The following is a 25036-nucleotide window of genomic DNA, read 5'->3' as shown; positions in this document are numbered from 1 at the left end:
TAGTAACGAGCAACCAGCCCATAGGTTGTCAACATCACAGATACATGTACAAGAGCCAATACAGATAGACACATAGTTTACAAGCTTGAGGCTACTCTGAGCACTCGACCAATCTGGGCACGCTAACAATTCTATCACGAAGGCCCCCTTCAATGGTGAAAGCATTGTGCTAGCTATTGTTTAGATAATCCGCCATGGGGTAGTTGCTTTGTACAATAACATGCACAATGGTTTCTCCATTGAAGGGGACCTCGTGAGTGCACAGTTACCACATGCCCAGATGCATCTATAAGTTTATACATAAGCACTTCACAAAACATCACACCAAATGTTGCACATGGGTCTACACAACTGAACGTGATTTAATGCCCCAATTTCATAGACCCTCTAGGCACAGAAAATATCTGCTCAGCAAAAATATACCAGTCAAACTCACCGAGACCACGACCAAATTTCATGACCCTGCTTACTGTAGCAGAAACTTTCGTGCTTACGGTAAGCGTATTTCACGGGTTAGCGAGGAGTGTTGGCTTGTGTAAAGGATTCTGTGCTTACAGGGTTAGCGCAGAATTTTTCTGCTAGCGCAGTTAGCACAAAATGGTGATCCTAAGCACGGAATTCTGGGGTTAGCAGAGCCAAGAAATTGGGCCCAGTTCTCAGCTGATTACACTGAGCATATACATTTGCTAAGTACTTTTTTCTGCCTAGCAGGTCTAAAAAATTGGGCCCAGGCTACATAACAGGCCACATCCAAATGACCTGGCTATGGCTTGCAAGTACACACGTGTCTATGGAAGCGGCTTAAGCAATTTCAAATAGACATGTGATACTGTCAGCCATAGCCACATCCAAATGACTTGGCTATGGCTTGCAAGTACATGTGTCTAGGAAGCGGCTGCAGCCATTTCACATAGACATGTGCTACTGTCAGCCATAGCCACATTCAAATTACTTGGCTACAGCTTGCAATTACATGTGTCTAGGAAGCGGCTGCAGCCATTTCACATAGACATGTGCTACTGTCAGCCATAGCCACATCCAAATTACTTGGCTACAGCTTGTAATTACATGTGTCTATGGAAGCGGCTGAAGCCATTTCACATAGACATGTGCTACTGTCAGCCGTAGCTACATCCAAATTACTTGGCTATGGCTTGCAATTACATGTGTCTATGGAAGCGGCTGCAGCCATTTCACATAGACATGTGCTACTGTCAGCCATAGCCACATCCAAATGACCTGGCTACGGCTTGCAACTACACACGTGTCTATGGAAGCGGCTTAAGCAATTTCACATAGACATGTGCTACTGTCAGCCGTAGCCACATTCAAATTACTTGGCTACAGCTTGCAATTACATGTGTCTATGGAAGCGGCTGCAGCCATTTCACATAGACATGTGCTACTGTCAGCCATAGCCACATCCAAATGACCTGGCTATGGCTTGCAAGTACACACGTGTCTAAAAAACGGCTGAAGCCAAAAAAAAAAGTCTCCGGTTTCTGGTATGGAGCTTGCCCAAAAAGTGGTGCGGCGACACGGCTTTTTTTTTTTTCTTACCTGATTTTTTTGCTTCAAATGTCGGCTGATGACTGCAAATGGTGCCCGACTAAACTTAGTGCAAATATATGGGAGTCCAGAGAGGCCACATAAAGCTTATTCTCGACCATAACCCAATCTAAAAACACGTTAAAATTGTGCAGCAGCAGGATTCCAGTCAAACCAGTGAGTTTGACGGTTTTGAGACATCATCTTTCATTGAAAAAAAAACTTTTTCATTTTGCCGCCGCGCATGGCTACGGCGACGCACGCGCATACCAGAAACCGGAGACTTTTTTTTTTGGCCTTACACATAGACATGTGCTACTGTCAGCCATAGCCACATCCAAATGACCTGGCTATGGCTTGCATTTACACACGTGTCTATGGAAGCGGCTGAAGCCACTTCCCATAGACATGTGCTACTGTCAGCCATAGCCACATCCAAATGACCTGGCTACGGCTTGCATTTACACACGTGTCTATGGAAGCGGCTGAAGCCACTTCCCATAGACATGTGCTACTGTCAGCCATAGCCACATCCAAATGACCTGGCTACGGCTTGCATTTACACACGTGTCTATGGAAGCGGCTGAAGCCACTTCCCATAGACATGTGCTACTGCCAGCCGTAGCCAAGTAATTTAGATGCGGCTTTAGTTGTGATTCAATACTACGCCTCGTCCATTTCAAGATTGATGTTAGTGCCAAACTTGGCATACAGCTGGGCCTTGAGTTCGGACAGGGTTTCTTTGATAGACTCGCAGTTCTTCTCCAAGGCTGCGATCTCTTCTTCTTTCTCCGACTTGGCTTTTTCCATCAGCGCCTGGGCATCACTGACCGTCTTACTGACGAAGACCTCACCTATAAGGTATGTACTGAGTGGTCAAGGAAATCATGTAAAAGTCTGTCGGCTCATCAGGCCCTAGTTTATCTCTGGTTTAAACTTCCTTTGTATGACTATAAAATGACAGAGAATATTTCTATTCCTCCTGGATGGGATGCCAGTCCATCACAGGTTAATCCCCATTTGATTTTACTCCTGGTTGGCGAGAAGCAAGTAGGGAAAAGTGACTAGCTCAAGACATACCTTAATTGCTAGTAAAGCTAGTGAATTTGAATCGAACCTAATACCCTAATCAAGAGCCACTAAACCATAACTACTATAAACTAGTAGTTGTGTACTAGTAACTACCATAACTAGTAACTACCATAAGTAGTATGGTAAACCACCCATACTGGAATTTGTATCCTTGTGGAGTCATTTCTTTGTTCTCAAGTACTAAAGTTTTTGAGTTTGAAAGTGCAGTTTAAAAATGCTCCTATTTTAACCAGAATTTATTTCCTGGGCTGAAATTCGGACTTAATATCCCTTTAATAAAACACTTCAATTTGCAACTGACCAACACACGTCAGAAATTTTTAGTTTTTGAGTAAAATCCATATATCTATTTTGTGATAACCTTGTGGAGACTAGACATATTCACCTACAGAAATTGCTCTGTGGAGACGTATTCAATCTTTCGTTCCCTATTATACCCATGTCTCAACAGGGTACCGTGTAACAGATCATAACGACATACACCAAAGAGAAGGCTGATGAGATTAACTTAACTGATGAGATTTCTTCATTCATTTTCCCAAAAAAAAACACCCCAAAACTTTTCATTTCTAACATTCTCCACTCTACCGTTGTTAAATTTGGTTAATACTAAATAATATTAAATGGTTGAGAGGGAAGTAACGTTGATTGTGAAGGCCCTGTGTGTAACTGTTCTAATTCACCATCTCCTGGCATTGACAATTCTGCACTTGGCTGTGAATGAAGTTTCAGGTGTCATTGTAAAGCTAGATTCACCTCAACATGGATAATATAAAGGATATGGTATTGTGGAGTCTTCATCTCCCAGTTCAAGTTCCTCTAATGCATCCTGCACATTCACTACATCTTTCTATGGAAACAATATTGCAAAATCCACATGTAAATAAAAACCGATCTATAAATATTCAATTTGGCCAACTGTATTTTGAGGACAAGATGGAAAATTATGGTTTTTAATATAAATAAAAGATGTGTACGTTTGATCTTAGCTCCTCATATGAAATTATTAAAATGTCCAAAATTATCAAACATTTGGGTCACATGCAACATAACCGGGATATATATTTCAGACCTGTTTGGATTGGATTTCTGCCTGAAGTTCACCCAGTTTGTTCGTCTTCCGTGCAAAGATGTTGATTTTTTGCTGATCTTCAAGGGTTACTTGAACTGAGTCAAGATCTGTTGACTGAGAAGTAAACAAATGGGTTAGATCATGTCAATTTTGTCTTATTGAATATGTCTGTCATATTGTGACTGTGCCGAAAGAATAGTCAAATTAATCAAGCAAACACGGCTTTCGTTGCTTTATGGGTGAAGGCCAGTAAATACGCCTGAAATTGCATATGCTGGACAATCACAACTTGCATGCCCTCAGGTTTTTTTTTGGCTATTAGAGCATTTTGTGGGCCATGAACTTGAGGGTTTGTAAAGAAGAAGGGTGGAAGCCATGCACAGGACTGCCAGCTTGTACGTATGTGAAATTTGGATGAAATTGGGCCCTACAATTGCTCTATTTTGCAATGGAGCGCAGACGGACATCATTTTTGTGCTAGGCCTAAAAGAATCAAATTTAGTTGTGATCATTTTTGGATGGAATTTTTTTCCCAAAAGTCATTGGTTAACCCCCCCCCAAAAAAACAAATTTTAACAGAAAATGTAAGAAGATGAAATATGCTTTAATTTGATGTGTGTCTCAAATACCTTGGAGAGTTGTGAGTATTTATTTTTCCTTCTGAATTTCGGAAGTGGGCGTATTTATCACTGGGTCTATTAATTGATGGCAGTCTGTAACCTATGGGTGCAGACCAGTAAATCGGTTCGAAATTGCCTATGGGCCGAATCACGATTTGCATGCCCTCAAAATCTTCAGTATTTGAGCATGCTGTGGGCCATGAACTTGAGGGTTTATAAAAAATATGGGTGGAAGCCGTGCACAGGACTGGGAGCTTGCAGTTCTGTGTAATTTGGATGTAATTTGGACCCTAAAAGCGCTCTATTGTGCAATGGAGTGTAGGCGTCGTTTTTCAAAATGGCGATGGGCTTCAGGACTACTTTCAGGGGTGATCATCTTCAGATGGAAATGTCATCAGTTAAGCCCCCGAAAATTGAAAAGAAAATGAAAGATGATGAAATAAGGGTAATCCTTACTTTTAGGACCCCGTTCCTATATAGGAAGGGAAAGACTTACCAAAACAGTTGTTGACTAAATGACACTCAAAATTGACATTCTGATACTTCTTGGCACATCTGAACAATTGGCAATGACACCTTCTTCAATATCAGCAGGTTTAATTTTGTGGAAAGAGGGCAGGGCTTTGATTTATGAGGGAAATTCAGGGGTAAAAGACGACGATGACAACCAGAAAACAGACTCAAAAACCAAGATGGCAAACGTGAAAGCTCGATGCAATGAATGAATGTTGCTGATTGGCTGATAAAAAATAAACATCTTATTTATTTTTTTTAGCAGCCAATCAGCATTGGGCTTTCATTATGTAGGGCTTTCACTGTGTTGTGAGAACTACAACATGCACATCTGACTGCGAAAAAAGGTAGGAAAGTCACATTTTCTTTGAAAGTGCTTTCAAAATTACAACTAATATGAGTTTATATGAAGGAAAAAAGACTGCTTTAGCCTGCAAAAGTCACTTTGGTAATGGACAGTCATCTGTAAAAGTCAGTTTTGAACAGAACTCGTAAAAAATAGAGGTGTCCTAAAAGTAAGGATTACCGAAATAAGCTTTAATTTGATGTGTGTCTCGAACACCTTGGAGAGTTGTGAGTATTTTCCCCGAATTTTTGAAGTGGGAGCATTTACCATTGGGTTCTATGGAAGTTTATTTATAATTTACTGCTGGTCTGCTACCCTATGGTTGTTGCGAACAGCGCCCTCACACATTGAGCAGTGAATGAATGTGTGTAGTGAAAAGGAATGTCAATCATAAATGAAAAAGCCAATTTTGGAGTTCATATTAAACGACTTTTCATGTGTCAGCATCCCTCCTCGTCACATTTACAGAACACACATATTATATTCTACAAAACAACAATCAGAACAATGTTTTTAAGGCTAAAAATACGCCAGAAAAATACAAATTTTTCTTGCCTACCGATGTGTTGTGGAGAGCCACGGGCGCAGCCATTTTGATTTGTAAATTCAACAGAGGGCGCTATTGAAATGCACATCCGCGCGATTTATCTTTTTTCTTCACACACAAAATTGTTTTCCCGGCCGGCGAAGGAAATCTGTGGCATTTATTTCCTTGTTGAATGCTGCGAAACAATGGACTTTCTAGGCGTGCTTTGGCTTTGTCTTTCTGGTAATGTATAAACAGTACTTGTTTTGTTTATTTTGTCAACAATTATATGAATATTTTGAGTGGTAAATTGCAAATAAATATGGAATATAAAATAAGTTCATTTCTCGTAGTCGTTGGCTTTGTGTGTTTTTGCAGAATCATCAATCACATTCACAGTGAATTTGATGTTATTGGGGAAAACATGTGATTGTCAACTAATTGACTATTGTCTACAAAGCTATGAGGTTTATAATATTGGCGAGTGCTTTAATTATGAATGTATTTCATCCGTAAACACAAACAATAATGTATTCAAAAAAAATTAAAAATAAATTTACATAAAGGGGATTAATTAAAGGTATAAAATGTGACTTGAACTTAGCTTGTGAGCATTTTGCATATGGTGGTACATGTGTGATTTTACTTATTTACTGACAGTTTAATAGGTAATTTACATGTATTTAGGCACTAGCCTTTGTGAACCCATAATCATATATTTGTTCTTTTCCAATGTGAGTCAAGCTCTTTCTTAAATGCTGGCACAGTTCTAGTCCGAGTAACTAGTAGGACTCTACGAATCGACTTTTTAAACATTTGGACATGGTCGGGCGATGTCCAAATGTTATAAAAGGCGATTTGTAGAGTCCTAGTTACTCGGACTAGCACAGTTCTACAGAGATGCCACTTTTCAGGTTTTAACCTGAATTCAGGTGTGTTTTTTTTAAATGTGACAAATTAAAAATGCTGGATTTGGTCTGAAACATCCAGAAAACACATTTTTGAAAGAGGGTAAGGGTAGTTTCAGGTTTTTAGTAGTGTTTCAGGCTTTTTATTGATATATTGGTGGCATCTCTGGTTCTAGCATTCACTACTTTCTGTGGGAGAGCATTCCACACATTATGACTCATTGGGAGAAGAAGTATTTCCTACAGCCAATATTCTTGTTTAACGCTGGTTTGAAGATCTTCAGAGTGTGACCTCTTGTGCTGGTGCAGTGCTTGTCGTAGCCCCATAAATGTGGCCAATTTACTAGACTACCTCCGTAGATAAAGACCACACTTCCACCATGTACAAAAACATGTCGAACTTTGTCAAATTTTGATTTTCACATTTAGGCTTAGTTTGTAGTTTATACAAGTTCTACATGTTTTTGTACATGGTGGAAGTGTGGCCTTTATTTACGGAGGTAGTCCAGTAATTTGGGCACATTTATGGGGCTATGCTTGTCGCTGTCTTGAAAAGTTTCCTATTGCTGATGTTTTCGAATCCCATTAGCAGCTTAAAGTTTGTATAACATATATGGTCTCTTACTCGTCTTTGTTCTAGCGAGTAGAGGTCCAGGGTTTGGAGACGTTGCTCGTAACTCGTAAGGTAGATCTCTCAATTCAGGTACCAACTTGGTTGCTCTTCTCTGAACCTTTTCCAACACAAATGTGTCCTCCAGCCAGGGATTCCTCGCTTGGATGCAATGCTCTTCTAATCAAAAAGAAGATGGATACTTTTGTTCGCACAAAAGTTGGAGCATTCAAAACATCTTAAACCATCTCCCATTGAATTCATGCAAAATTGTGGTTTCTGTTGCAGAAACCACAATTTTGCATGAATTCAATGGGAGATGGTTTAAGATGTTTTGAATGCTCCAACTTTTGTGCGAACCTTTTTGTGCACACCTACAGATAATGGGGCCGTAAAAACAAAGGCAAAATTTTGCATTTACTTCAGAAATAGAACTTTTCTTTAATTTCGCTACGATTCTTATTTGGAATGTCTCATGAATTCTAAATCGTTCTGCCAACATCAAATGATAATTACGGCCAATGATTTTCTGGTTCAAAGAGGACTATTTTCAATTTCAGCAGATCGTAAATTACGTTTTGAGTCATAAAAAGTGTTCAAGAAAATTTCTTTCCTGTTTTATCATGTGAAATAAAGTACTGGAAGGCCGCTGCATTGGATACATTTGTCTTGAGTCACAATTTGTTTTTAATTGAACAAATATTTTCATCTAATTTTTATTGAGAAATAAGCTCAAGTTACATTTTTATTTATTGTGTTATTCTTTTCTCCTTTTTTTGTGGCAGGTTTCCTAGCCTTAGCTGTTGGTGTCGGAGCAAATGTAATAGAATTGGATGATAGGTAAGCTGCAATTCCAGTTTTACTCCTTTTTCGTAATTTTTAAGCAGATTCTCAAGATCATTGACAGAAAGTCGGAAACTTTGGAAGATGCATTTATACGTCCTACCTAAAAAGTGATACACTCCAATAAAAGGCCCAGAATTTCAAAATTAGCTTTGCTGTTTTCAACCCATTCAAACATAGAGTTAAAAAAGGACCTGCATTTTATTCCTCATTTTGAAAGAGCAAACCCCATATGATAATGAGTATCCCACAGTGCCTCAGTTACCAATCACGTCTCCACACCTGCGGAAATAATTTATGAAAATTGGTTATGATAAGTGGCCGATCAGAAAAGACGTCAAATTTCACGTCATTTGTATTAAAATGTACATACTGGTTAAACAAATTAACAGCCATGAGAATTGATAATAAGTAACAATGCGCATATGAAATACCAGCAGAATATATATTGAATAACTATGCAAAAGACTTGTGCTGGGCAATGCAGGTTTACAAAATAAATGCAAAAAGTGGACTTGTGAAATATTTTTGGACTAAGCAAAACATTTATATATTTTCTAATGAATTTATTAATTTGTCTGCCATTTTTTTAACAAGAAAAATAAAATTAAAATTGTATTCTCACATGTCATGTATAAATGTTGCATGTCCCTTATATTTTTGTATTTCTTTTAAAAAAAAATAATATTTTCTAACTTTCTTTCAATTATTTCATTTTATGACATTTTACATCCCAAAATGCTGGAAATTATAAAGAAAGGAATAACGCTAGTTTGTTTACAAAACAAATTCTTTCACAGGACCTATCCTTCTCGTGATTGATTCTTCATTTAAATTGGTTATGTAGAAGAAATATAATAACACAAAATTAACAATATACTAATAAAATTTAAAACAAATCTTTATTGAAAATCAAAAGATTCAACTGTGCACAAGTTAAAAAAAAAAAAAAACTGATGCAAATTTAGATATAATATTTAAAACTGAAATTGACAAAATACCAAAACAATTAGAATCATTGATTTGCAGATATTGCACTGATATGTATGTCACCAAAAATTGGAATTTTGTAACGTCTTCATTTTACATGTACATTGTATATATCACTGCTTTTTCAGGGGAAAAAACCATCAATTTCCTCTGTGGCTTGTGTTGTCCTTGGCATACACTTACAAAATATATTAAGCGAGACAGTGCAAATACACTTGTACATGTCTGACACGTTATGGTGATTATGACTGCATAATTCTCATTCCCTTCTCTGCAGGTTTCTGCAGGCCAAAGACCAAGGCCATTGGCTGGTTGAGGTAATGCATATTCATAAATCTCTATGGAATTTCTGTGGAGTTCATGAATATTCATGAATGATGGAATGATTTGATTGGTAGATTTTTCTGTGCATTTGATGAATGAGTTTTCTGCATGCTGAGGACCAAGGTCATTGGCTAGAATAGGTTATGCATCTTCTGTGGAATTTGTGTGGAAATGCACAGTTCATGAATATTTATGAAAATGATAGAATGATTGGATTGGATTTTTTTTCTTGAAAATCTATTAATTGAGAATATATTTATTGTAGGCAAGTCCATTAATAATTGATGAAATTATCCATTAATTGATCAAATGTTCTGTGCTACAGTGAACTGTTATATTTTTCTTTTAAATTGTTTTGTTTGTTTGTTGAAAACAAGTCAGTAGTTACTTTTGTAGTTTTGTCATTTACTTGAAGAATTCATTTGTCAATTGTCAAGGATTTTTTTTTTTCAATATTTAGTAAACGTTTTAGGGTATTACGGAGTTTCAAGGAGTTTGTAAATCAGTTAATTTTTTTTTTTATCATTTTCTAGTTCCATGTTCTATGACATTTTCACGAGCATAAAACATTTGTCATTTCCTAGTTCTATGCACCATGGTGCGGCCACTGTCAGAAACTGGCACCGGTGTGGGGTGATGTGGGCTCCAAGATGAGTCGCAGTAACCCTCATATAAAAGTCGCTAAGCTAGACGGCACCAGATACTCTAGTAAGTAGACTTTGTATTGAGCAAATTTGACATGTTACTGTCCATATATACAAGTTAAGACAGTGACAATCATGTAGCTGCTAAGCACAGATCTTTTGCTAAGCACAGAAAATATTTGCTAAGCAAAAATGGGTTACCCGCCAAAATGTCATGCAGTTAATATTGCTTGTGACTGGTACTCAGCTGACTTCTGCTTAGCACAAAAATTTACTAAGCAGTATTTTCTGTTCAGCTGCTGTAGGATATAGGGCTCGCTCAGTGACGGCCATCTCTGTGTAGGAGAACTGCGTATTTTACGTAATCAAGCACGCATTGCGCAGTGTTGAAAATTTTCCAAACATGCGCGCTTGTTGCTCGAAATATGTTCGAAATACGACACAGCCGATGCGCGTTATGCAAGTGGACGCTCAAAATGCCGATGCACATGGACGATCTGTAGGAAATGACGTCATTTGAACGAGACCTATTGGGCCCTGGCCAAACAAGGAGAAGTACTGATTTGTGATAACCAGTGTCAATTTATAGAAAATTAGATAAATTTCATTTTATGACTAAATCCAAGTGTCGTACAGTTGGAAGTTAAAGTCCATGCAATAAATTGTGTAGATTAAGATAAAATGTATAAGATTAGGGAGTGGTTCTAGGAAGAAAGCCAATCGGCATCCTGCTTGATGTCAGATCACACCTTGTAAAACACCTTGACCGACGACCAGTCAGCCACGGCCATCGCACCATCAGCCGTGAACGCGATTTGCATCGCGTGGTTAAAACCCGTGGCGACACATTCGAGAAACCTGCCCCCGTTGTCGTAGCGATGCACATGGCTGAGCGCATAGTTGTCCAAAGCGATGTACAAGTCTGACTGATCAAAGCAAACCCCATGGCAAGACTTAACCGGTTCCCCCAAGATGTGAGGCGCAATGGTAGTTAGCGTAGTACCACTTGCATCTACGATATCCACTTCCTTATAGCAGCTGCTGACGGCCATTCTGCCATTTCCGTCAAGGGCCAAGTACCATGGTCTTAACCGTAACGGAAAGGTTTGAAGAAGATCACCGTTCGTAGAGCTGTGCTCAGTCAAAACATTTCTGTCAGCATCGCCCACTAAGATAGTACCATCCTCCTTGACTGCTAACCCTCTCAGGTCGTGCTTTCTCCTAATTGTTGGCGACGACTTAAACCAATTTGCAGCTGTATCAAAGAAAGCCGTCACAGTGTCCATGCTGAAAAGATTTGACTGGACTGGCAGAAACTGAAAAGCTAGCTCGCCCTTCTTGTTGTACACTTTGATGTAATCACTGTCATCCACCACTGCAAACAGATTAGGGGGACCCACACGTGCAACTCGAAGTAGACCTGGAGAAGAATAAACAGTATATATGTAGTTAGGTTTGGAGCAATTGCAGCAAAGGCAGAGCTTGGTTGCACATTTTGATATGAATTGCTCCTGTTTAACATGTTCCCTCCCCAAGCCCCTCTGCGAAATTTTAAACCCATACCATCAGTAGGCCAGCATTGTGGTTGAGGTTCAGGTGGTGGAGCACTGGTCATCACAAGTAAATCATAAGCCATCACAATTCCATCACTTGAATTTTACTTGTGACCAGACTTGTGACTGGTCTTGTGACCAGACTTGTGACTGACTTGTGATTAGACAAGTAGATTTGGTATGGCCTAGGGCCGATTACACGAAACTCGTTTTATCTTGCGACTCGTCTTAAGACTTAAGACGAGTCCCCGCTCTAAGATCGATCTTAGCTAAGACGCGTTCTAAGATCGATTTCACTAAACCCATCTCAAGCAAGACTCATCAAAAGTACCAATTTGATGGCTGTTTCATGTTTGTTTTTACCGCTTGACGAAACAGTCGTTGAAAAGAAACACGCAAAACCAGTTTTCAAACTGTAGCCAGAAAAATTACTCTACTCAATAAATTTTACACGCAAGGTAGGAGTCATTCTTGCTCCCCGTTTCATCATTCTGTTTTAAAAAGTCGACTACTAGTTGGCGGATAATTAATTTTGTAAATAAAGTATTTTTATTAAATCTACCCACATATCACAGATCTTATCAAATCTGTGTCTACAGCAGTTTTCTTCCTTGAAACTATAACTCTAGGCCATTATTTTTCTTTAATATTGCATTGATTTCCAGATTATTATATAAATTAACGCACGCATTAATGAGAAAGGACAACCCTCCAACCGATTTTTAGTTGAGTTGAGTTCAGCCGCGTGGCTGAGGAAGTTGGGACGTGTTGAAGATGCATCTTAGACTTTCGTAAAATCGGCCCCTGGATCATCAGGTCCTTGCCAATCTGTTGGTTTCAATACGCCGGCGTTACCAAGTTGTAATAAATGCCGGGGCTCAGTATTAACTTTCCATAACTTTTTCGTTATGTGGGCGCCGCCATGTTGGATTTTGTGATGGCCTCAATTGACTTTGTACATGGACAGAAGAAACCTGTGATTGGCAAGATCAGCCTTTGTGATATGGCTACACATTTAAACGTTTTTTGAATGTTCACAAAATTGAACGCAAAGTCACATTCTTACTACATTTACACCCTCCAATAGGAATGGTGGCCCTGTGTTGTCCCTCAATGCTCATCACATAAACCTGTTGGTTGTTGCTATCAGCCACTGCAATCTCGTTGTCGTTGAGGGTCGCAATACTCCGAGCCCAGACATGTTTCCCCAGACCACTGCCTTCAGTTCGGGCTAACTCTCGAAACAAGAGCCACTTCCTCCGGCCCGTTGTGCTTCGACCAAAGGTCCTTTGAGAGTCGCTCTGGTGACTCGGTAGCAGCTGTTCCCGGTCGTGGCTTGAGACAAGATCGGGCAGCGATTTGGACCGTCTTGGTACAGCAACAGCATGGTTTCTGGGACTATCCTCTGTGGCTGCATATCCTCTTTTTCCTACTTCTTCATGTTCCTCATCATCATGATCTAACTCACCGGTCTTCTCATGTTGATCCTGATGTAAAATGACAAAATGACCGAAAGGTTTAGGTTATTAACTAAATGTTGGTGAAGTGCATCAAAGTTTCCTGTAACAAGTAACAGGGGATGGCCGGTAGACATATGTAACAAAGAAATGCCTTTGTCGTGGTTCATTTGAATAGCTTGTGACTTGACTTGGGACTGGAGGACTTGTGATGGACTTGTGATGGACTTGTGATGGACTTGTGATGGAGTTATGATGGACTTGTGATGGACTTGTGATGGACTTGTGATGGACTTGTGATGGACTTGTGATGGACTTGTGATGGACCCGTCTACAACACTCTTATAATCTCTAACTGACGACTGACATAGGCACTTTTGTTAACCACAATGTCAAAAATTATGACTTCCAATAGGCCTGTGCAAGGACTATTTTTCAGTGAAATCCTATCACCTCCAATGTTTGAGAAAACATATCTGCAGTTTTCAAAACAAAACAAAACCTGACATTGGCATGTGATACTCTTAGCAAAATTGTTCTTTAATGTTGGGTGTCTTCATTCAGTGACGTAATTTACTAAAAGCAATGTATACTCGACACTGTCTGAGAGCGTATGAGGAAACACAAATCTCAAGCTTGCCCAGATGGGACTCGAACCCAAGACCCCTTGCTTACACGTGCAGCACATACAAATGTGATGCGATCAGGCTAAATGAGTCGTTTGTCAGGAATTTTCATTTGGAGATTCAGGCCAAAATAGGGCCACTTCATCACATCACTTCATAACATCTCTTGGTGTTCCGACTTCCATAATTTTTTAACTAAAGATGGTATCAGCACGCGGTTTTCACAGCGGTAATTATTATTATTATTATGGTTTATTGAAACATTGTGTTTGTAGCCAGAGGCTAAATTGTCACAATGCGTACAAATTAAAAAAACAAAATCAGAAATACAAATTTACTAAACCTTTTACCATCATACATACAAATATCAGAATACAGTACATTAAAAAAATGAATAAAGATTTGCACATTTGAATATAAAAAAGCGCCCTGTAGCAGAATAGTACATGATTAAAAAGGCATTTTTTTTTTTTTAGGAAGCAGTACATGAATAAAATAGGATTTTGTATTTTTGTATGCTGAGATTGTGCTCTTTTCAAATTTGTAAAAAAAAAACAGTAATTGACCAGGGTCAACAAATGACTCATTTAGCTTGATCGCATCACAAATGTTCTGATCACCTACCGGATACATCAACTTCTCCACGGATGCCGCCATCTTCTCTTGCAGCGAGACCTCCTCCACCAGTCCCATCAAATCAAAGTTTGTCCTGAGTCCACCAATACCTACCAAAAGCGTCATTTTTTGTTGACACAAGGGACAGGGAATCATATTGCGCAGGTTCGACCGGCGTTGGAGCAGATACTTCTCCAGACACTCTCCGCAGAAGCTGTGTAGGCAGTCCAGTGTCTTAGGGGTCTTGTATCGCTCATGGCAGATGCCGCACTCAAGATGATTCTTGCTGATCTTGGCTAGAGCCGACCGCAGCATGCTTCTGGTTGCTAGTTCCTGCTGTTGACAAAATGGATCAGTAAAAAAAAACAGTTTCCGATAAAACTCTGATGCTTTCTCTGGAACTCTAGCAGAAGCAAATGAAAGCAAGGAAGGAGTCTGCTGAGAACCCATCAACAGTAACGTGAAAGTCTCCTGTATCCAACGGAAGCCAATGCCTAAAAGTAAACATCTTTTGTTTATAGCCAAGCTTAACAAGATCCAACAGAATTTGCCCATCTATCAATTGTTTCCCCCAACCCCCTCCCCGGGCTGCCCCACCCAAGACGTAGGGATTATTACTTTTGAAGTGACAAAATCCCCACCCCTCGGGCAAAATTGAAGTAACAATCCCCGACCATGCCCCGACATACATACGTTGGGCGCACTTGCCTTTCCATGCAATACGCCAATGTTAACAATGTAATTTGAGTGACCAAAATCCCCACCCTGGGGCATGAAAAACATGACCAAATCCCGACATCGGACCTGGGGCAGGGGGGGGGGGGGACATTTGATAGGCGCATAATAAGTATACAATTACTTTTTGTCAAACAGATTTTAAGCTGTTTGGCAAGTTGTGTGCACCTGTAGTGAATGCTGTGTTGGTTTTGTTGCATTAACAGAGAAAATAAGCCGATTTACCTGTTGTTTCTGATCCATAGATTCTGCCATTTCCTTAATGCTTCCTAGCTCTACCGCATAAGTGTCTGTTGTTGAGCTGAAAAAAAGTTGAGATTATAACTTTGACCCCAACTCAATCCATCAAAAGGGCAAAAGAGTCCTTTTTTCCATTGAAATCAACCCAAACCACTTGATGGATTGGGGCAGATTTGATGCAGTTTGGGTTCAAACTGAAATATACATGTACAGTATAATATATACTTTATTTCTGTTATCATCGGGTAAGAATTGTGCAATGGTTATAAGGTCTAAAAGTAGTTATTGCATCATTTAGTTATTAATACATGTAGGCTCTGCATGCTTGCATGATCGGTTTTGTGCATTGTGGCCCACAGAACACTTGACCTTTAATCATATACATGTATACACGTGTAATTTCCTGATTCAATAATATGGGGGTTTTTTTCGCCCTGCAGGTATTTAGAAAGAAATTTATTTGGGTCTGTCATGTTAGTGTTGTACAAAATAATGTACTTACTTTCAACACACAAAATTCTTCCAACTGGCTTATAAAACTAGGTGTCTGGTTGTTTAAGGATAAAACAATGTGTTCTCATGACACTTACCAAGGGACAAGTTTTTAATTACAATTTTTGAAAAGACTTAAGCCATAACTGTCACAAAAGCAAAAACAAAATGTTTTAAACAAATTTTTTTTGGCTAAAAAACACATCTTGAGACACAATATCAGTAAAAAATATGATGGTATGCAGTGCCCAAGGAATAAGTAATTCACACAGTTGTGATTCTTTATATACAAACCCCTGTATCTCCTCCTGTCATCAGCCAAATTGTTCCAGGTTTTTTGGCTGATTCAGAGTTGGTTTTTGTTTCTCCCAGTCATTTTTCAGACCTTTGTCTGAAATCAGACTTTTTGAATCTTAGAGAAAGACAGTGTAGAAAGAGATACATCTTTCAGACCTTTCATCCATTTTTCAGATTTTTTTTTTTAAATTGGCAATCTCATCCCTGTTCTCCGTTAAAGTTTACTTGTAAGTTTGAGATTGTGGGTTCAAACCTACGTGTGGAAAGTATGTGTGTGCCATTTGGAAAGCTATAAACAAATTTGAGCTGTTGTTGGGTTTCATTTGATTTGGGAACATTTTAAAAAGTTAGGGTAAAACATAAAACTTGCTGATATTTTTTTAATTGAATATGTCGTAAAAATGTTTTAATCGTGCACTTTCAGGAAACAAAACAATACCATTTGTTAGCCTAACACATATTCATAATGCATCTCTTGTCTTGTCTCCTTTTTCACTCCTACAGGTGTAATGGATAAATTTGAAGTTAGAGGGTTCCCGACTATAAAATAGTAAGTTGACAACCAAATTTCTAAAACTCAAACACTTGTTAGACTCACCATTTCTGATTTAATCAATATCGGATATTGAGAATGAAATAGTGATTAACCCTCCTATGCAAACATGCACTCTATGCAAACTTGTTCTTTTAGTCAAAATCAATCAGATGACTGTTTTCAACAGTTAAGAGCTCCCAGCCTACATAAAGTAGGATTGACTGGCTGTGACTGTTTATGTAACTTGGTAGCTGTGTTTTGACTGTAGGTAATTGATAAGACAGCTGTGCCTACCACTTGCCTGCTTTTGTCTCTTGACTGAATTTGACTTGTCTGAGTGCTTGCTTGAAATATGATCTGACTGTTTGTGATTAGCCTGTGTAAAAGGCATGGCAGGGGAAGATAAACTGATGTTTTGACTGTCTGTGACTGCTCAGACAGCAGGAGGGTTAATGGTAAACATGAGCTAAATTGCCATGTCTGTTTTTATTTCAGTATAAGTGGCGAGAAAGTCTACACTCATAGAGGGGGCAGAACGACACAGGACATCATGGACTTTGCTTTAAAAGCACACGGGTGAGTTAACGGCATTTCCTTGGGGGGCAAAGTAAGCAAAATTTTACTGTTTTTGGTTGTCACTTTAAGGCCATTTTGCAGGGCGTGTTGGGGAAGAATGTTGAATTACAGGTAAATAGTTCTTGGTCTGTGATTTCAGTAGACTTGCATGCGAATCCTGCATCCTCAATTTAAAGTTGAAAGCCACATTAGTTAAGGCTGTCCTCCAATTCAATTTCCATGTTTTTTGTGAATGAGTCTGAGTCCAATTCACTAAAATATCACTCCCGAATATGCAGAAGTCTTGGCTCAAATAAGTTTTTTTTCTCTATTAACCCCAACTCCCTAGCGTCTTTTACTAGGAACTGGACCAATTCCATCAAAATCCATCAATCACTGTGTGTCTAATACAAAACTGTACATACATGACATAATGGAATCCACCACTGACGCACTGGATGACATTCTTGGACTTGCTACACATGGCTTTTATCACAATAGCAGTACAGGAAGCTAGGCAAAATCAATCAGATACCCCTAGCACTGCTTCAGGCTATTAGGCCCAAGTCCATCATACTCCATCAATATTTAGTCACGCCAGGCCTTCTGGACCAAGTCCCCCAAAATCCATCAAAATGGGGGATGGATTTTGACGGAGTTGGGATGGTTAGGGTTAAGATTCAAAGGTTTGCACTTTGAAGAACAGTGTAAGTACACATGAATTCCATGTTTAATATCCTTTTTGTGTTTGTATAGTTTTAAGAAAAACTTTTTAAAACCAGTGGGCAGAGTATACTGCCTGAAGCGTTGAGTTTCCTTCACATCAAAGATTTCCTGTCGTGTGCTGCAACCGCAAACTTCCATTAATTTTGTTTTGTTTTTGGATCTCTGCATGCATTCAGGCCAGCCGTCCGAAAGATGACCAAAGCCACAGAGTTCAATAAAGCATTGAAGGATCGCAAGGTCTTCTTCCTCCTAGTCACTGATCAAGAGAATCAAGAATCAGAGTTAGCAGTAAGTTTGAACACCAACTTGTAAAGCCTCAACAAAAAATCAAAAATCAAAAATCAAGTTTAAAATACACTGCTTTTTCATGTAAAAATAAACGAATAAAAAATGGCTGTTTTTAGCAAAAACTATGATTCTACGGATTTTAAATACCAGGATTTTTGCCTCTCATAGACACATTAAGTTTTGTGTGTTCTGTGCTTTTCAGGGGTGTTTGAGAAAAACTTCATGTTTGCTTAAAGGGAATGTACAACATTTGCTTTTGCTGTAATTTTCAGAAATAAATGGATTTGGAGGATTAGTATGTTATAGCAAATATTGTTAAACTGACTTGTTTCGCATTTTGGGCTTGTAGATGCTGGAAAAACCAAGAAAACCAATCATGTTCTTGTAGTCTGGTTCCCTGACCCCATTTAAGATGAAACAGAGAAATGCATAGACTTTGGGGAATCGTAAGGTCAGAGAATCAATCTGGCAGCATTGTACCCCTTCACAGGTGTGTAATCAATTGCAAAGAAAATGCGGAACAACTGTTATGAACCATTCTGAGCGGTTTTTGAAGAAAGCCAGTTTTCTCCAATGCTGGTCGGCTGACCAGCGTTGGAAAAATATTAATTTTCTTGAAAATGTCTGCACACCAGGAGACATGATTTTACAGGATGCTTTAGACTGTCATTCCCTTACAATCCAGTAAGGTATTTCGTGATAATTTGATCATTTCGTTTTTTGATGTTTGCAAATGTTTTATCTTCCCTTTAAGTTGGACTTGAACTCATGACCCCCTCACCAAATTCCAAAAAATTTAACTTGAATAAATTACTCAAGATGCAACTCTCAGAATTTTTTAACGACTCGAGTGATATTTAGATAGATATTAAGCAGATATTTTTAGGAACTCTTACTGTTATTTATTCGCTACTTTAATATTTTAGACAAGTTGCTATTTTGTAGCGATGCATTAGTTGCTTTCATTTTAATGACTGACGTTTGTTTCCTCTGTTGCAGAAACTTTTTAGCACGGTCGCAGAGAATAAAATCCTAGAGAGCTACTATTTCCAGGGTCCCAACAAAGTATTGCCAGCCGACCAGCGGTTAGAGGACAAAGACCTGCCTGCCTTGATGGTATTCAAAGATAAGAAACGCTACAAATATGAAGGTGTGTTTGACTTATCGGCAGTTTTTTTGTCTGTCTGTCTGTTTGTAGTTCTGTTGGGCTGTGTGTCTGTATATATATTTCCAAGTCCAAGGCCTTCTTCTTGACCAAATGAGGGCGCCTGTGAGTAAAGTCTGTCACGAGCCAATGTGGCTCATCAGGCCAGCGTTTATTTCCGGTTTCCTTGGCATGAAACGACTGAGAATGCTGGTACCCATTTGTACTCCTGGGTGGAGAGAGGCAAGTGAGGCTGAAGTGGCTTGCCCAAGGACACAACATGTGGCCAGCAGCTGGATTCGAACCCCTGACCCTCTGATCAGGAGTCACGGACCCTAACCACTAGGCCACACTCCCCCAACAACGTAATTTTGGAGGCAAAAACAGAATTGAAGGTTATTGATATAAGTTTACATATTGCAGCAGCTCAAAAGTCACATTTTTACAATTTCTTTTCGAGCTTTAAGTTTATTTAATAAACTGCTTTCATAAATGCGATTATTCGTTTGTATCCAGATAATGGTGTGGTTACGGCAGCAAATTTGCCAGAAAAATATGGCCTCTAACCTGGTGTTCTGGAATAAAAAAAAACTTGAATGATAAATTATGTCTTGAATGATAATTATTATATCTATAAATTACTTCAATCTGTAGTGCCTAAATCCTAGAAATGAGGCATTTTACTCAAATTTAAGATCAAAACTGGATACTTGATTGTGTTTTCTTGTTCGTTCTCCGTAGTCCCAGAGGATGGTATAACTGAAGAGAGTATAACCAAGTGGGTGATGGACGAGAGGTTCCAGTCATTCCCGCTGATTGAGAACAACAACATTAATTTGCTTGCCCAGTTAGGTAAGGCAATCGTACAATTAATCAATCAATTAGTTAAACAATTAGTAAATCGCTCAGTTAATTCAGTCAGTCAGTCAGGGCATTGATACTTTGATCAATCAGTCAATCTATCAATCTGTCAATCAATTAATCGAAAAATTGTTTAATCAATTAATTTATCAATCAATTTTTGAACATCTGTCAGTCACTATGGCCGGTTTTAGATGCCGTGCTACTGCTGTGCCAAACTCAATTAATCAACTTTTTTTTTAAAATTTGGCATGGTGATAGCACGGCGTTTAGAACATTGGCTCGGCGAATTGAGTTCGGCACGGCACCATTCTTTGGCTCGACAGGGCTGCCGCGCTATGGTCATTCCGAACAACAGTAGCACAGCACTGTTCTAAATGCCGTGCCATTGCCGTGCCGAACTCAATTCAATTCCAAGTTGGGGCAAACATTTTAGGAATGCGTATGCTCACAATCACGGGGAGTGAATATTTTGATCGCGCTGAAAGTTCATTGAATTGCTTTTACCTGGCCAGTTACTCCAGGTGCATTAAGGTTCGACTGTTAAGTTCGGCATTCAGAGCAACTGCTGTGCTGTAGACAAGCTATTGCGGCACTCATTTCAATGAAGTTTGGCCTAGCAGCAGCAAGGCATAGAACGGGCCTAGCTCACTCACTCAGACAATGAATCTGTCTTTTAGTAAGCAGAACCAGTTAGCCAGTTAATCAATTTATCAATTAATGACTCAATCAGTCAGTTTATCGTCCAAATTAAGCAAAGTAATCAATATACCAATCAAATAGTCAATCAGTCTTTCCACCAACCGCGCAGTCATCCACCAATTCTAAAATTACCACCAACAATGTATTCATCAGTCATTCAGTCAGTTGTCGTTAACACTCAGTTAATGAAATATCATTCAGCAATCGCCAGTTCGTTGATAGATTATGGGTGGCTTGTGCGTAAAGTGCTCGCCTCTCACCAAGGTGACCACGGTTCCAATCCTGGCCATGGATCACATGTGAGTAGAGTTGTGCGTTTGTTCTCTCCTGTGCCACGAGGGTTTTTCTCCGGGCCCTCCGTTTTTCCTCCCTCCGGAAAAATCAAACACTTTCGATCTCAGGCTGTGCTCCGTGGTCATATATGGGTCGATGTGGCCGGCAGCCATAGGCGCCTTTACGTGCCAGCGGCCCGACCACGCTGTAGCTGCGTCCTTCGCAATTCAGCACACCAGCTGCGAGTAAGGATGATTAGCCTCCCAAATTATTATTTAAGTACTTCCTTTATATCCATCGTTGGTTTCGTGTAACAGTTGGCATACCATTCATTGGATTATTTTTATGTCCATTTGTTTGTTCCAGATAAGTTCTTGATGTTGGCGCTAGTCAATCCTAGTGTGGATAACCACAAGAAGCATCCTCACTACCTCATGAAGGACACCGTCCGACGATTCTCCTTAGAGCAGCGAGACACGTATCACGAGTAAGATGATTAACTGTTTTCACTTCAGGCAAAATACCAGCATTCATCACCTTATTATATCATCCAGGCTTTCCCTTGTATGTATTTGGGTTACTGCTTCCTTTACTTTCAACATTTCTGGCATTTGGTTGAATATTGTGGGCATTTTCCTTCAAAAACTTTGTTTTTGCAAAACACTTTGTTAAGAGAAATCAAAGTAATGAGAAGTCTCCATTATAAGAACATCTGTGTTGACGACCACATGAGAGTGAAAAAAATGTATTTATAAAGATATTTGATATTTAGAAATATAGATGTAGAGTTTTGGGGAAGAAATACCTTTCTAACGAAATAGGTTTTCTCTTTTTTGAATTTTTTTCCCAACTGCAGGAAGTTTCAGTTTGGGTTTATGGAAACGCCTGACATTGCCAATGATATCACTCTGAGGTGAGTTTTTTTTTTCTATAGACTTGCTAGTATATGTCAGTTAGAAGCAAATACATAGGACGAATTCCTCAGAAAATTAATCATTTCATTTTTATAACAAGAAACACCAGTAGCCGATTTCAAAAAAAAAAGTGCGCAGCTTGAGCCAAGCGTAGGACTACGAAACAAAGTTATTGGGCAGCTTTGCAATTCCTAGCTGATTTAAGCTAAGCATTTAATTTCACATAGCAACAGTTTCTTCTTAGGAGCATTAGTGTCTATGACTACGGCTATGCACTATAGCCCAACAGTAGTAAAAAAAAAAAATACGAAGACATAGCCGCAAATTCAGGCACGGATTTACATCACCAACTGCATGTTCGTAATTTCCTTCACAGCCATATCCGGTTCTTTAGTAAAAACGTCATTCACGCGCACCCACCACTGATTACTACAAACGCTCGAGCTGCGTTAACTTCCGGTTCCAATCGAGCAGAAAGTGCTGGAGGTGACGTCACACTAACGAACCAGATCTGAGAAACGCCTGCTATTCTGGAAACTTCTGGATCCTGGCTCTCTGCTTGCGTTATGAATGCGCGCTGCTATTGGTTACCAGCGAAGCAACCAACCCCAGTAGGCTGGTTCCAAATAGTCGACTAGCGTAGTCAACCACCGTCGACTAGACAGAGTTCGGGCAAACGTTAGTTAACCATTGGTCAACTATGGTCCTTGCGTGAACTTGGCTCCAAACTATTCTGGTAGATGAACACACGACCTATTCGTAGTCATAGCCGTATCCAAAAAATCCCTGCTTCCAACACAACATGATATCACCAACTACATGTTCATAATTGCTTCATCACTGGGTTGTTTTTTTTTCACAGTCGATTAGAACTGCCCAGTATCCTGGTAGTTGATCCCAAGAGCTACCTGTACTACCTGTATGAGAATCCCATAGAAGTGACTGAGGAGTCGCTGGCTGAGTTCCTTGACGGCGTTGTGCTTGGTACCGTTGAGGTAGGAATGTCTCATGTTTCTTTTTATGCCTTTCCTGGAAGAATGAACAGATCCAAAAGGCCAAAATTAAAATAAAAAAATACTTTCTCGTCCGAATTTTAAAAGAAAATTTCCATTGATCGATCAGTGTTTTTTCTCAAGAGGACGAATGCTATTTTTCTCAAAAATGGCCATCACTTTTCTAAGACTAGCTTTTTAACCTCAAAATGGCTACTCATTCCTGTTGGAAACAACTACCAAGAAACGGGATATTTCTGATTTTGAAAATATCAGAAAAGACGGCAGATTTCGCCATTTAAAAAAGTGAAAATTAACAACAAAAAATTTGATGCGGCAGGAAAAAGGATCGGGGCAGGGATGAGAAACTGACTTCTTTTTCATTTGGCCTTAAGCCCAGCCCACTGCAAGAACATGACATGACATGCAAGACATGCACCCCAGCAATGCCACACTGCAAGTTCTAGCTGCAAGTGTCATACACAGTTGCATGCATGGCGCGCTTACGTGCATGTGTGCACGCATTTCGGACAGTATTCACCACAATGATTGGTCTAAACATCATTGGGGCGGCTGCGGGGCTTACATGGATCGGCCCCTTATCATTGATGCAACAGTGTTGTAGTTGAGTCTTTCATCTTCGCCTCAGAGATTGACGTTATATTTTCTCTCAACAGGCCCACGGAGGAAACAGTTGGTACAGGAAAATCTACAGGGTCATCTACGAAGTTGTCCAGAGTTTAGTGGTGAGTAAACGTGACTTGTGGATAAGCAACGAGACGAAGTTCAAATATCTCACGCTCAAAGGTGTGAGCCCGAAATCGCTTGACAGCTTCTATGTAATCATTGAGAGGCAAATTACAAAGTATCAAGGTAACAGGGACAGGAAAAATGTCATACTTTGGACCCTCAATTTATAGAATGTCCCATATACCAAACATTGCACATCCCTGTGGGCCATCCACAATGATACACCCAGTAGAGAAAGGATTAAATTCTTCATTCATGAAATAAGTTTTTGGTGTTTTTTTTACCTCCTGCAAAAGTCTCTCTGGATGGCCAACCCTATCTTGACCACCGGTCTGCTCGTGGTTCCGTCCTTCCTCGTCATCTTCATCTGCTACAGCATCTGGTCGGCCGATCCTTACGATGAGGACAATCTGCCCCCGGACAGCGAAGACGAAGACGAAGAAGAGAAAGACGGGCCAGAGATTGACGAAGAGAAGATTACCGAGCTGGACGACGGTAGCGGTCACATCAAGTCAGAGTAGGGTTAGGATTTTATCGTAGCATTCACTCCTTACAATGCATCTTAAAGTTGCGTTCCCAGGGCTCTTCAACCAATTCAAATTTGTTTTTCTGTTGATAAATTTTCAACTTGTAAGTTTTACACCAACACAAAACCTCCTTTTTCCTGTTTGTTTTTCGTTTTTCGGGGGGACGTCTGAAACCCTCTGAAAAAATATGGTTTTTTTTGCGGGCACAAACAGATCCACTTAGCAAGCAGACTGGTTCCCGGTCTGTAGATCATCGAAACTGATTGTGGGGCAGGAACTAGCCTACCCCGCCAGAACGAAATTATTTTCTGGCAGCCAACAATTCGAAATAGTAAAGTAATATTTCAATAACTAAACGTGGACCGATTTATTTTGGTCAGTGTCACATTCAATTCAACTTGTTTTGCTAGAAAAATAGCAATTTAGAAAAGGAATCTATTTTTCAGGATGAAAAATCGAAAAATAGCACGGGGAACGCAAATTTAAAAAAAAAGACAACTTCAGTTTTGAAGTAAGCAAGATCAACTGCACGTTAAAACTACAGACCAATCTGTTAAGCCTCGCACCGTGATATCTTGACGAATGACAGCCGTGACTGCACAACTCAGGCGTGCAACTTTTCCTCGGATCAGCTGCTTTCCTCTTTTTTTACTTCCCATGTGTGCCATTGAAAACAGAAAAACACTGTACAAAGTCTGGGAAAAATTTGAATTTCCTC

The 25036-nt window shown here is 39.5% G+C and overlaps 2 protein-coding genes across 2 annotated transcripts; one reads left to right on the top strand and one right to left on the bottom strand.

Moving 5' to 3' along the window:
* Positions 1–1802: 1802 nt before the first annotated feature.
* Positions 1803–5859, bottom strand: LOC119738595 (prefoldin subunit 4-like). Its single transcript, XM_038213502.1, has 4 exons — positions 5751–5859; positions 3713–3826; positions 3423–3490; positions 1803–2413 (listed from the first exon to the last, which is right to left on the bottom strand). The coding sequence occupies exons 1-4, from the start codon at positions 5781–5783 to the stop codon at positions 2212–2214; spliced, it is 417 nt and encodes a 138-aa protein (XP_038069430.1). The 5' UTR covers positions 5784–5859; the 3' UTR covers positions 1803–2211.
* LOC119738594 (protein disulfide-isomerase TMX3-like) lies at positions 5798–24488 on the top strand. Its single transcript, XM_038213501.1, has 14 exons — positions 5798–5960; positions 8021–8075; positions 9346–9385; positions 9977–10100; positions 16556–16601; positions 17082–17162; positions 18044–18155; positions 19155–19305; positions 20041–20151; positions 21502–21622; positions 21992–22048; positions 22912–23044; positions 23719–23787; positions 24088–24488. The coding sequence occupies exons 1-14, from the start codon at positions 5819–5821 to the stop codon at positions 24310–24312; spliced, it is 1467 nt and encodes a 488-aa protein (XP_038069429.1). The 5' UTR covers positions 5798–5818; the 3' UTR covers positions 24313–24488.
* The last annotated feature ends 548 nt before the right edge of the window (positions 24489–25036 follow it).

The sequence above is a fragment of the Patiria miniata genome, unplaced genomic scaffold (assembly GCF_015706575.1).
Source record: "Patiria miniata isolate m_02_andy unplaced genomic scaffold, ASM1570657v1 HiC_scaffold_3, whole genome shotgun sequence".
Classification (NCBI taxonomy): Eukaryota; Metazoa; Echinodermata; class Asteroidea; order Valvatida; family Asterinidae; genus Patiria; species Patiria miniata.
The sequence above is the reverse complement of the archived record's forward strand: the minus strand, read 5'-3'. Positions and strand labels throughout refer to the sequence as shown.

Coding starts and splice junctions, on each gene's coding strand:
- LOC119738595 (XM_038213502.1), bottom strand. CDS start 5,783: ATGGCTGCGCCCGTGGCTCTCCACAACACATCG. Junction 3,827..5,750: donor TGGCTCTCCACAACACATCG/GTAGGCAAGAAA, acceptor TTTACTTCTCAG/TCAACAGATCTTGACTCAGT. Junction 2,414..3,422: donor GATGAAGACTCCACAATACC/ATATCCTTTATA, acceptor ACCACTCAGTAC/ATACCTTATAGGTGAGGTCT.
- LOC119738594 (XM_038213501.1), top strand. CDS start 5,819: ATGCACATCCGCGCGATTTATCTTTTTTCTTCACACACAAAATTGTTT. Junction 21,623..21,991: donor CAGCGAGACACGTATCACGA/GTAAGATGATTA, acceptor TCCCAACTGCAG/GAAGTTTCAGTTTGGGTTTA. Junction 23,045..23,718: donor TTGTGCTTGGTACCGTTGAG/GTAGGAATGTCT, acceptor TTCTCTCAACAG/GCCCACGGAGGAAACAGTTG.